Consider the following 11,927-nt stretch of genomic DNA (forward strand, 5'->3'; position numbering starts at 1 on the left):
TTTTTTTTTTTTTTTTTTTTGTTGAGACGGAGTCTCGCTCTGTCGCCCAGGCTAGAGTGCAGTGGCCGGATCTCAGCTCACTGCAAGCTCCGCCTCCCGGGTTTACGCCATTCTCCTGCCTCAGCCTCCCGAGTAGCTGGGACTACAGGCGCCCGCCACCTCTCCTGGCTAGTTTTTTGTATTTTTAGTAGAGACGGGGTTTCACCGTGTTAGCCAGGATGGTCTCGATCTCCTGACCTCGTGATCCGCCCGTCTCGGTCTCCCAAAGTGCTGGGATTACAGGCTTGAGCCACCGCGCCCGGCCCCGGCCTCAGCCTCCCAAAGTGCTGGGATTACAGGCGTAAGTATCTCTTGAGGCCAGGAGTTGGAGACCAGCCTGGGCAACATAGTGAGACCCTGACTATACAAAAAAAAAAAAATTTAAAAATTAGCCAGGTGTGGTGGTGCATTCCTGTAGTCCCAGCTACTTGGGGGGCTGAGGCAGGAGGATCCTTTGTGCTCAGGAGTTCAAGGCTGTAGTGAGCTATGATCACACTGCTGTACTCCATCTTAAGCCAGAGAACGACTTTGTCTCTATTTAAAAAAAAAAAAAAAAAAAAAAAAGGCTGGGCGCAGTATCTTATGCCTGTAATCCCAGCACTTTGGGAGGCCAAGGCAGGCAGATCACGAGGTCAGGAGCTCGAGACCATCCTGGCTAACACGGTGAAACCCCATCTCTAATAAAAATACAAAAACCGAGCTGGGCATGGTAGCGGATGCCTGTAGTCCCAGCTACTTGGGAGGCTGAAGCAGGAGAACGGCGTGAACCCAGGAGGCGGAGTTTGCAGTGAGCAGAGATCGAGCCACTGCACTCCAGCCTGGGTGACAGAGCTAGACTTTGTCTCAAAAGAAAAAAAAAAAAAAAGGCAGGGCACCAAGGCTCTTGCCTATAATCCCAGCACTCTGTGAGGCCAAGGCAGACAGATCACTTGACCCCAGGATTTCAAGACCAACCTGGGAAACATGGCAAAACCCTGTCTCTACAAATATTAAAATTAGCTGGGTGTGGTGTTGCACAACTGCAGTCCCAGCTACTCAGGAGGCTGGGGTAAGAAGATTGCTTGAGCCTGGGATGGAAAGGTTGCAGTGAGCCAAGATTGTGCTGCTGCACTCCAGCCTGGCAACAGAGTGAGACCCAGTTTCTAAAATAACGTAATTTTTTAAAAAAGTCTTCCTTACCATGCTTTAGCAAATGTCATTGAATACTTTTTTCTTTAACAGTTAATACATGGCTGGGCACAGTGGCTCATGCCTGTAATCCCAGCACTTTCGGAGGCCGGGGTGGGCAGATCACAAGATCAGGAGTTCGAGACCAGCCTGACCAACATGGTGAAACCCCATGTCTACTAAAAATACAAAAGTTAGCCAGATGTGGTAGCAGGCACCTGTAATCCCAGCTACTCAGGAGGCTGAGGCAGGAGAATCACTTGAACCTGGGAGGCAGAGGTTGCAGTGAGCCAAGATTATGCCATTGTATCCCAGCCTGGGCAACAGAGTGAGATTGTCTCAGGAAAAAAAAAAAAAAAAAGTTAATACATGTAAGTTTTTAGGAATGTTTTAAAATTTGTGAATATTTCTATGAAAATTCCAGGGCATTTCAAGTTTTCTTATGCTATAATTAGTAGTAATAAGGCCGGGAGCAGTGGCTCATGCCTGTAATCCCAGCACTTTGGGAGGCCAAGGCAGGCAGATCACGAGGTCAGGAGTTAGAGAGCAGCCTAGCCAACATGGTGAAATTCTATCTCTACTAAAAATACAAAAATTAGCTGGGCGTGGTGGGTGCTAATGCTAATGCATTATAATTAGTGTATAATGAGAAGTGAGGAAGACCAGAGGTCACTCTCATCACCATCTTGGTTTTGGTGGGTTTTCCTGGCTTCTTTACCACAACCTGTTTTCTTAGCAAGGTCTTTGTCACCTGTGTCTTATGCTGTCCTCCTATCTCATCCTGTGACTAAGAATGCCTTAACCTTCTGGGAATGCAGCCCAGTAAGTGTGGGGGGATCACCTGAAGTCAGGATCACCTGAATGCAGGAGGTGGAGGTTGCAGCAAGCCGAGATGGTGCCATTGCACTCCAACCTGGGCAACAGAGAGAGACTCTGTCTCAAAAAAAAAAAAAGACAACTAATTAGAGGTATTTAGAATTTCCCATCTGCCACAGAAAAGGTAGGGGTTTGCAAAGAGGTAGCCTCTGATCCTTTTGTTACTTAGGCTTGGAAAGTTAGGATTTTCCTTTCACTTTAGTTCTAGGAAGTCAGCCCGAAACAGCCTTAGGTTCCCTGCCTCCAGACTGTTCTCCTGCCTAAAACATATCCATGCACTAGAAGGGTGGTGCACCTTGCAGAGAGCAAGGAAGCTCCACAGTCCCCCCAAACCTTGTCCCATGCATCTCCTCCGTTTGGCTGTGCCTGAGTTGTACTTTTTTTTTTTTTTTTTTTTGAGATGGAGTCTCGCTCTGTTGCCAGGCTGGAGTGCAGTGGCGTGATTTCAGCTCACTGCAACCTCCACCTCCTGGGTTCCAGCAATTCTCCTGCCTCAGCCTCCTGAGTAGCTGGGACTACAGGTGCCCACCACCATGCCCAGCTAATTTTTGTATTTTTAGTAGAGACGGGGTTTCATCATGTTGGCCAGGATGGTCTGGATCTCTTGACCTCGTGATCCACTCGCCTCAGCCTCCCAAAGGGCTAAGATTATAGGTGTGAGCCACCGCGCCCGGCCAGAGTAAGAAATTCTTACCAGCCAAGTTTCTGGTCTCTCCGTCTCTCTGTATGTGTGTAAACGGTAAATGCCACTATTTGTTTTCTCTGCAAGGGTTTGATTACTAGAAAAAAAGGACTTGTCAAAAAAAGACAAGTCTTAGGCTGTGGCAAATCTGATGTACTTTGTGCTAAGAATTTGTCTTTCTGTGTTGTTCTGTAATGAAGAGGGGAGTATCACAGGATAGAACGTGGGTTTAGGATGCCTATAAGCCAAGTTTTCAAGCCAGCCCATCAGGTTGGTCAGTTACAAATGTTGCTATGGGTCTCTGAAATTTCTCTGGGCCAAATGAAATTTCTCTGCCTTGTTTTATGTCCTTAAGAGCTTAACCTTATGGCCATGTGGGGATACTTTCTCTTGGTTTCTGCCATACAGAGGACAGGAATTTGGGGGTCCATGTCATAGCCCTAAAAATTATCTTGAGCAGGCCAGGTGTGGTGGCTCATGCCTGTAATCCCAGCACTTCGGGAGGCTGAGGCGGGCGGATCACGAGGTCAGGAGATTGAGACCATCCTGGCTAATATGGTGAAACCCCATCTCTACTAAAAATACAAAAAAATTAGCTGGACATGGTGGCGGGCACCTGTAGTCCCAGCTACTCGGGAGGCTGAGGCAGGAGAATGGTGTGAACCCGGGAGGCGGAGCTTGCAGTGAGCCGAGATGTGCCACTGCACTAGACTCCATCTCAAAAAAAAAAAAAAAAAAAATTGAGCAATTGAGAGCCTTTGAAAGCTTGAATTTGGCTACTCTAGACTTCTGGGAATAGCAATAGAAACTACCCAGGGCTGGGCGCAGTGGCTCACTCCTGTAATCCCAGCACTTTGGGAGGCTGAGGCGGGCGGATCACAAGGTCAAGAGATCAAGACCATCCTGGCCAACCTGGTGAAACTCACCTCTACTAAAAATACAAAAATTAGCTGGGCGTGGTGTCACGCACCTGTAGTCCCAGCTACTCGGGAGGCTGAGGCAGGAGAATCGCTTGAACCCGGGAGGCAGAGGTTGCAGTGATTCGAGTTTGTGCCACTGCACTCCAGCCTGGCAACAAAGTGAGACTCCGTCAAAAAAAAAAAAGAAAGAAAGAAAGAAACTGCCCAATGCTGTGTAGCTCAGTAGCTAAGGCTTTGTCTTTTAACAAGGGTGATTTGGGCTGAATTCCTGGCTTCTGAAATGATTCCTTTCTGGTTTGTTATTTGTGTAACTTTGTCACTATTAAGGTTATTTTCCCCCTCATGAATAGCTTCTGATTTCCTGTGGATTTTCCTTTCTCTAAACTACCCTTGGGGAGATTCTAAATCTTGTTTGAAAAAAAAAAGAGGAACTGCTGGCCAGGCGCAGTGACTCACGCCTGTAATCCCAACACTTTGGAGGCCGAGGTGGGTGGATCACCTGAGGTCAGGAGTTCAAGACCAGTCTGGCCAACATGGTGAAACCCCTGTCTCTACTAAAAATACAAAAATTAGCCAAGTGTGGTGGCACATGCCTATAATCCCAGCTACTTGGGAGGATGAGGCAGGAGAATTGCTTGAAGCCGGGAGCCAGAGGTTTCAGTGAGCCAATATGGAACCACTGCACTCTAGCCTGAGTGACAGAGCAGGACTCTGTCTCAAAAAAAAAAAAAAAAAAAGAAAAAGAAAGAAAGAAACAAAAATCACCATCCCAGACCCCTGTCAATGTCACCACCTGCCCATCCCTCAAAGTCATCTGCCCCCTACCCCTAGAGCTCTGGTAGCTGTTCAGGTTGCTTGTTTTGGCCAGCTTCCTCACTAGCCTTGAAGGCAGGAATGATAGCTTATTCATTGGTGTGTCTCTTGTGCACCTAGAAGGCTTTCAAATGTTTTTTTAAAATGCTGGGATTTCCTAAATTGAAAAGGAAAAACTTCAGAGTCATTTGGACAGGTTTATTGAAGCTGAGCAGTTTCCCCATAATCTAGATGACTTCAGGTTACAGGCTGGCTCTCTCCAGCCACGAGTCCTCATCACCGAATGGGATGGATAAACATCTGTTCAGTCTGCAATATAATTTGGCATAAAGCTGCAGCCACAAGTGGGCTCTGCTGCTGGATATGAATCAGGCTCTCTGGAATGTCTGTTTGCACACTTGACCTTCACAGAACATTTCCTAGGGCGTAAGGAGGAAGGGAAAAAGAAAGATGAGGTTGCATGTGGTCTGTTTTTACTCTCAACACTTATTTTTTATTTTATTTTAACCCTTTTCTGGAACACTTTTTTTCTTTTTTGAGATGGGGTCTTACTCTGTCGTCGTGGCTAAGTACAGTGGTGAGATCTCAGCTTACTGTAACCTCTGCTTCCCAGGCTCAAGCTGTCCTCCCACCTCAGTCCCTCAAGTAGCTGGGACACTACAGGCATGTGCCACCATGCCCGGCTAATTTCTGTGTTTTTTGTAAAGACAGGGTTTCGCCACTGCCTAGGCTGGTCTTTTTTTTTTTTTTTTTTTTTTGAGATGGAGTCTCACTCTGTAGCCCAGGCTGGAGTGCAGTGCCACAGTCTCAGCTCACTGCAACCTCTGCCTCCTGGGTCCTGGTTCCAGCAATTCTTCTGCCTCGGCCTCCCGAGTAGCTAGGATTACAGGCATGTACCACCATGCTCTGCCAATTTTTGTATTTTTAGTAGAGACGGGGTTTCACCATGTTGGCCAGGCTGTTCTTGAACTCCTGACCTCGTGATCTGCCCACCTCGGCCTCCCAAAGTGCTGGGATTACAGGCGTGAGCCACCGTGCCTGGCCCCTAGGTTGGTCTTGAACTCCTAGCCTCCCAAAGTGCTAGGATTACTGTTATAAGCCACCACACCTGGCCTACTCTCAATACTTCTGACACCAAATGTGTGGGTTTTTAAACTCCTGACACCAGTTGTGCGGTGTCTTTTCTAGTCCCACTTCTCCAACTCTCTGACACCAACTGAGTGTCCAGTAAACCAACTTAATTCGGGCACTAACAACCCAGAGTTAGCACAGACCACATAGGTTAAGGATGCAGTCTCACAAGAGTGCCTCCAACTTCAGATACCCATCAAATTTTCGGACCTCCCATATTTCTGACTGACCAGCTACAAATCAGGTTTTCCCACAACCAACCCCTCCTTGGGCTTGATAATTCGCTAGAAGGGCTCACAAAACTCAGAAAGTCCCTTCACTTACTATTACCAGGTTATTATAAAATCAACAACTCAGAAACAGCCTGATGGGGCTGGGCGAACACGCCTGTAATCCCAGCATTTTGAGAGGCCGAGACAGGTGAATCGCCTGAGGTCAGGAGTTCAAGAGCAGTCTGGCCAACATGGCGAAACCCTGTCTCTACCAAAAATACAAAAATTAGGCCGGGCGCGGTGGCTCAAGCCTGTAATCCCAGCACTTTGGGAGGCCCAGATGGGTGGATCACCAGGTCAGGAGATCGAGACCATCCTGGCTAACCCGGTGAAACCCCGTCTCTACTAAAAAATACAAAAAACTAGCCGGGCGAGGTGGCGGGCGCCTGTAGTCCCAGCTACTCGGGAGGCTGAGGCAGGAGAATGGCGTAAACCCGGGAGGCGGAGCTTGCAGTGAGCTGAGATCCAGCCACTGCACTCCAGCCCGGGCGACAGAGCGAGACTCCTTCTCAAAACAACAACAACAACAACAACAACAACAACAAATACAAAAATTAGTTGGGTGAGGTGGTGCATGCCTGTAATCCCAGCTACTCAGGAGACTTTAGGCAGGAGAATCACTTGAACCCAGGAGGCAGAGATTGCAGTAAGCCAGGATCACGCCACTGCATTCCAGCCTGGGCAGCAGAGCAAGATTCCATCTCAAAAAAAAAAAAAAAGAAAGAAGAAAGAGCCTGATGGAAGAGACGCATAGGGCAAAGTAGGAAGGCGGAGCATGCAACCCTCCAGCACCTCAGTGTATTCACCACACACATGAATGCTCACCATTCAATGTGGAAGCCCTCCAAACCCTGTGGTTTAGTTTTCAGTGGATGTTTCAGCACATAGCCATGATTGATTCAGTCATTGGCTATTGCTGATTAGTTCAATCTCCAGCCCCTCTTCCCTCAGGGATGAGGTTGAAAGTTCCAACCCTCTAATCATGCCTTAGATTTTCTGGTGACCAGCCCCATCCTGAAACTATCTAAGGACCCTCAGTAGCCAGTCATGTCATTAGCACACAAAAGACCTTTTTTTTTAACTTTGAGACAGGGTCTTACTGCTTCACCCAGGCTGGAATGCAGTGGTGCAGTCATGGCTAACCTTAGCCTCAACTTCCTGGGCTTAAGTAATCTTCCCACCTCAGCCACCCAAGTAGCTGGGATTATGGGCACCTGTCACCACGCCCTGCTAATATTTATTTTTATTTTTTGTGATGGAGTCTTGCTCTTGTCGCCTAGGCTGGAGTGCAACGGTGGATCTCAGCTCACTGCAACCTCCACCTCCTGGATTCAAGCGATTCTCCTGCCTCAGCCTCCCGAGTAGCTCAGACTACAGGCGCCCACCACCACACTCAGCTAATTTTTGTATTTTTTAGTAGAGACAGGGTTTCACCATGTTAGCCAGGCTAGTTTCCAACTCCTGACCTCAGATGATCCACCTGCCCTGACCTCCCAAAGTTCTGGGATTACAGGTATGAGCCACTGCCCTCAGCCAATTTTTTGTAGAGACAGAGTCACACTATGTTGCCCAGGCTGGTGTTAAACTCCTGGACTCCAGTGATCCTCTTGCTGTGTTCCCGCAAAGTGCTGGGATTACGGGAGTGAACCACCAAACCCAGAAACTAAATAATTTTTAATATATTGTGGCTGGGCACGGTGGCTCATGCCTGTAATCCCAGCACTTTGGGAGGCTGACGGGGGTGGATCACCTGAGGTCAGGAATTTGAGACCAACCTGACCAACATGGTAAAACCCCGTCTCTACTAAAAATACAAAAATTGGCTGGGTGTGGTTTTGGGCTCCTGTAATCCCAGCTACTCAGGTAGCTGAGGCAGAAGAATCACTTGAACCCAGGAGGTGGAGGTTGCATTGAGCTGAGATCAAGCTATTTTTTTTTTTTTTTGAGATGGAGTCTCGCTCTGTCACCCATGCTGGAGTGCAGTGGCTGGATCTCAGCTCACTGCAAGCTCCGCCTCCCGGGTTCACGCCATTCTCCTGACTCAGCCTCCTGAGTAGCTGGGACTACAGGCACCCGCCACCTTGCCCAGCTAGTTTTTTTGTATTTTTTAGTAGAGACGGGGTTTCACCGTGTTCGCCAGGATGGTCTCGATCTCCTGACCTCGTGATTTGCCCGTCTCGGCCTCCCAAAGTGCTGGGATTACAGGCTTGAGCCACCGCGCCCGGCCGAGATCAAGCTATTGCACTCCAGCCTGGGCGACAGAGTAAAACTCTGTCTCAAAAAAAAAAAAAAAAAAAAAAAAAACATATCATGGTAAGTAAGAATCATTCCATGAGTATCCTTAGACCAAAGTACTTCTGTGCCCTGCTTGGGCAGATTTCCTGGATATGCTAGAGAAGGATGATTTGCTATCTTTTTTTTTTTTTTTTTTTTGAGACAGAGTTTCACTCTTGTCACCCAGGCTGGAGTACAGTGGTACAATCTCAGCTCACTGCAACCTCCTCCTCCCAGGTTCAAGTGATTCTCCTGCCTCAGCCTCCCAAGTAGCTGTGATTACAAGTGCCTGCCACCACACTAGGCTAATTTTTGTATTTTTAGTAGAGACAGGGTTTCGCCATGCTGGCCAGGCTGGTCTCGAAATCCTGACCTCAGGTGATCCATCTGCCTCGACCTCCCAAAGTGCTGGGATTACAGGCATGAGCCATGGTGCCCAGCCTTCCTTTTCTTGTTTTTTTAGAGACAGGCTCTTCCTATATTCCCCAGCCTTTACTCAAACTCCTGGACTCAAGCAATCTTCCTGTCTCGGCCTATCTAGTAACTGGGACTACAGGCAAGTGCCACCACACCCAGCTGTTGTGCATAACTTGAACACCACCTCTTACAACCAACTAATCTAAATCCTCAAACGTATGTGTATTTTCTTTGAAATTCCGTATTACATATTTGTGAAGGCAAGTTTCTTACTTTGTTTTTTTTTTTTTTGGAGACAGAGTCTTGCTCTATGCCCCAGGTTGGAGTGCAGTGGCATGATCTTGGCTCACTGCAACCTCCACCTCCTGGGTTCAAGCGATTCTCGTGCCTCAGCCTCCTGAGTAGCTGGGATTACAGGCGCCTGCCACTGCCTGGCTAATTTTTGTATTTTTAGTAGAGATGGGGTTTCATCACATTGGCCAGGCTGGTCTCGAACTCCTGACCTCAGGTGATCTGCCCGCCTCAGCCTCCCAAAGTGCTTTTTTATTGTCAGAAGAGTGTGAGGTTTGTCCATCTAGAATCAAAATATCTTCAGGGCCTTTGTAATCAAAGACTACCCAGACCCAACTTTAGGGAAACTGCTCTAATTTTGTTTTCAAGGGTCTCACCTAGATTTCATACACACAGTGAAACAATGAAGCACAGAGCTGAGAGCACACATTCTTCTCTGACCTGTATTTGAATCTTCACTCTACAGTGTGAAAACACGTAATTCACAATCAAAGCTGATGAAACTTTAAATTATTTTGACTCTTAAAGGAATGTGATTACGGGACCTGAGTCACGTTTTTTGTTTGTTTGTTTGTTTTGAGACTGAGTCTCACTCTGTCGCCCAGGCTGGAGTGCAGTGGCGCGATCTCGGCTCACGGCAAGCTCAGCCTCCCAGGTTCACGCCATTCTCCTGCCTCAGCCTCTTGAGTAGCTGGGACTACAGGCGCCCACCATTGCGTCTGGCTAATTTTTTGTAATTTTAGTAGAGACGGGGTTTCACCATGGTCTCGATCACCTGACCTCGTGATCTTCCCGCCTCGGCCTCCCAAAGTGCTGGGATTACAGGCGTGAGCCACCGCACCCGGCCAGGACCTGAGTCATGTTAAAGGCAGCTGTAACCTAGACAGCTATAACCTTAACTTCTCTGGTTATAGATTAGCCTTTTTCTTTACCTACACTGTTTTGTAAAAGACTAAACGGCACCAGAGAAGACTTCCCTCTACTGTTGGTCTTAATTATAGACTCACTTCCCTGTTTCTTCTCTTTTTTTTCCCAAAGCAGGTGAACCTTTTCCTTCTCTTATACAAACACCTATGACTATCACATTGTCTAAGATGGAATGTTAAATATACTCTTAAGATGACAGCAAGAATGAGGGGGAAGAAAAAGAAAATAAATATATTCTTTAAACTGGAAAGAAAAAGGAAAAGGGCCGGGCGTGGTGGCTCAAGCCTGTAATCCCAGCACTTTGGGAGGCCGAGACGGGTGGATCACGAGGTCAGGAGATTGAGACCATCCTGGCTAACATGGTGAAACCCCGTCTCTACTAAAAAATACAAAAAACTAGCCGGGCGAGGTGGCGGGTGCCTGTAGTCCCAGCTACTCGGGAGGCTGAGGCAGGAGAATGGCGTAAACCCGGGAGGCGGAGCTTGCAGTGAGCTGAGATCCCGCCACCGCACTCCAGCCCGGGCGACAGAGCAACACTCCGTCTCAAAAAAAAAAAAAAAGAAAGAAAGAAAAAGGAAAAAACTGAGTGGTAACTAATCAAATTCCTATAACTCATAAAACAGCTTTGTATAAAAAATGTAATCCTGAGAAATTTCTTTGTTTTCTGTCTGTATAAGTAAGACCTTTCTGGGCGGGGTGGCTCACGCCTATAATCCCAGCACTTTGGGAAGTCGAGGCGGTCAGATCACCCGAGGTCAGGAATTTGAGACCAGCTTGGCCAACGTGGCAAAACCCTGTCTCTACTAAAAATGCAAAAATTAGCTGGGCATGGCCGGGCCCAGTGGCTTACGCCTGTAATCCCATCACTTTGGGAGGCCAAGGTGGGCGGATCACCTGAGGTTGGGAGTTCGAGACCAGACTGACCAACATGGAGAAACCCCATCTCTACTAAAAATACAAAATTAGCCCGGCATGGTGGTGCCGGGAAGGCTACTTGGGAAGGCTGAGGCAGGAGAATCGTTGAACCCAGGAGGCGGAGGTTGCGGTGAGCAAAGATCGCGCCATTGTACTCTAGCCTAGGCAACAAGAGCGAAACTCTGTCTCAAAAAAAAAAAAAAAACTTAGCTGGGCATGGTGGCAGGCGCCTGTAATCCCAGCTACTTGGGAGGCTGAGGAAGGAGAATCACTTGAACCCAGGAGGTAGAGTTTGCAGAGGACCGAGATCGCACCACTGCACTCGAGTCTGGGTGACAGAGAGAGACTCTGTCTCAAAAACACAAATGAAAATAGGCCAGGCGCGGTGGCTCACGCTCATAATCCCAGAACTTTGGGAGGTGGAGGTGGGTGGATCACCTGAGGTCAGGAGTTGGAGACCAGCCCGACCAATATGGTAAAACCCTGTCTCTACTAAAAATACAGAAAAATTAGCTGGGTGTTGTGGCATGTGCCTGTAGTCTCAGCTACTTGGGAGGCTGAGACAGGAGAATTGCTTGAACCCAGGAGGCAGAGTTTGCAGTGAGCTGAGATCATGCCACTGCACTCCAGCCTAGGCGACAAAGCAAGACTCTGTCTCAAAAACAAAACAAAACCAAACAAAAAACAAAGAAGAAAAGGCTATAAAATAATAGTTGTCAGCACATTGTCTCTAGGGAATGTTCTGGAGTGATTGACTTGTCTGAAACTGGATAATGGGAATGGTGGTACACCTGTATACGTTTACTAGAAATTATCAAACTGTACACTTAAAACAGGTGCATTTTTTGGTACATAAAGTATACCTCGATAAAGCCATTAAAGAAAAACACCTCAAGTCCAACAGCTTAAAAGTAAAAGAAGGCCAAGCGCGGTGGCTCACGCTTGTAATCCCAGCACTTTAGGAGGCCGAGGCGGGCGGATTACGAGGTCAGGAGATCGAGACCATCCTGGCTAACACAGTGAAACCCCGTCTCTACTAAAGAATATAAAAAATTAGCCAGGCGTAGTGGCGAGCGCCTACAGTCCCAGCTACTCAGGAGGCTGAGGCAGGAGAATGGTGTGAACCCAGGAGGTGGAGGTTGCAGTGAGCTGAGATTGTGCCACTGCACTCCAGCCTGGGTGACAGAGCAAGACTCCGTCTCA

At 47.8% G+C, this 11,927-nt stretch overlaps 1 protein-coding gene across 1 annotated transcript in view; it reads right to left on the bottom strand.

The window, feature by feature from the left end:
- Window positions 1-4,681: 4,681 nt before the first annotated feature.
- RBP7 (retinol binding protein 7) overlaps window positions 4,682-11,927 on the bottom strand; it is a 20,364-nt gene continuing 13,118 nt past the window's right edge. The window contains exon 4 of the mRNA XM_026449771.1: window positions 4,682-4,916. Coding sequence (XP_026305556.1) covers window positions 4,866-4,916 — 51 coding nt within the window. The 3' untranslated portion in view covers window positions 4,682-4,865. The remainder of the gene's footprint in view (window positions 4,917-11,927) is intronic.

This window comes from Piliocolobus tephrosceles, chromosome 1 (genome assembly GCF_002776525.5).
Source record: "Piliocolobus tephrosceles isolate RC106 chromosome 1, ASM277652v3, whole genome shotgun sequence".
NCBI lineage: Eukaryota > Metazoa > Chordata > Mammalia > Primates > Cercopithecidae > Piliocolobus > Piliocolobus tephrosceles.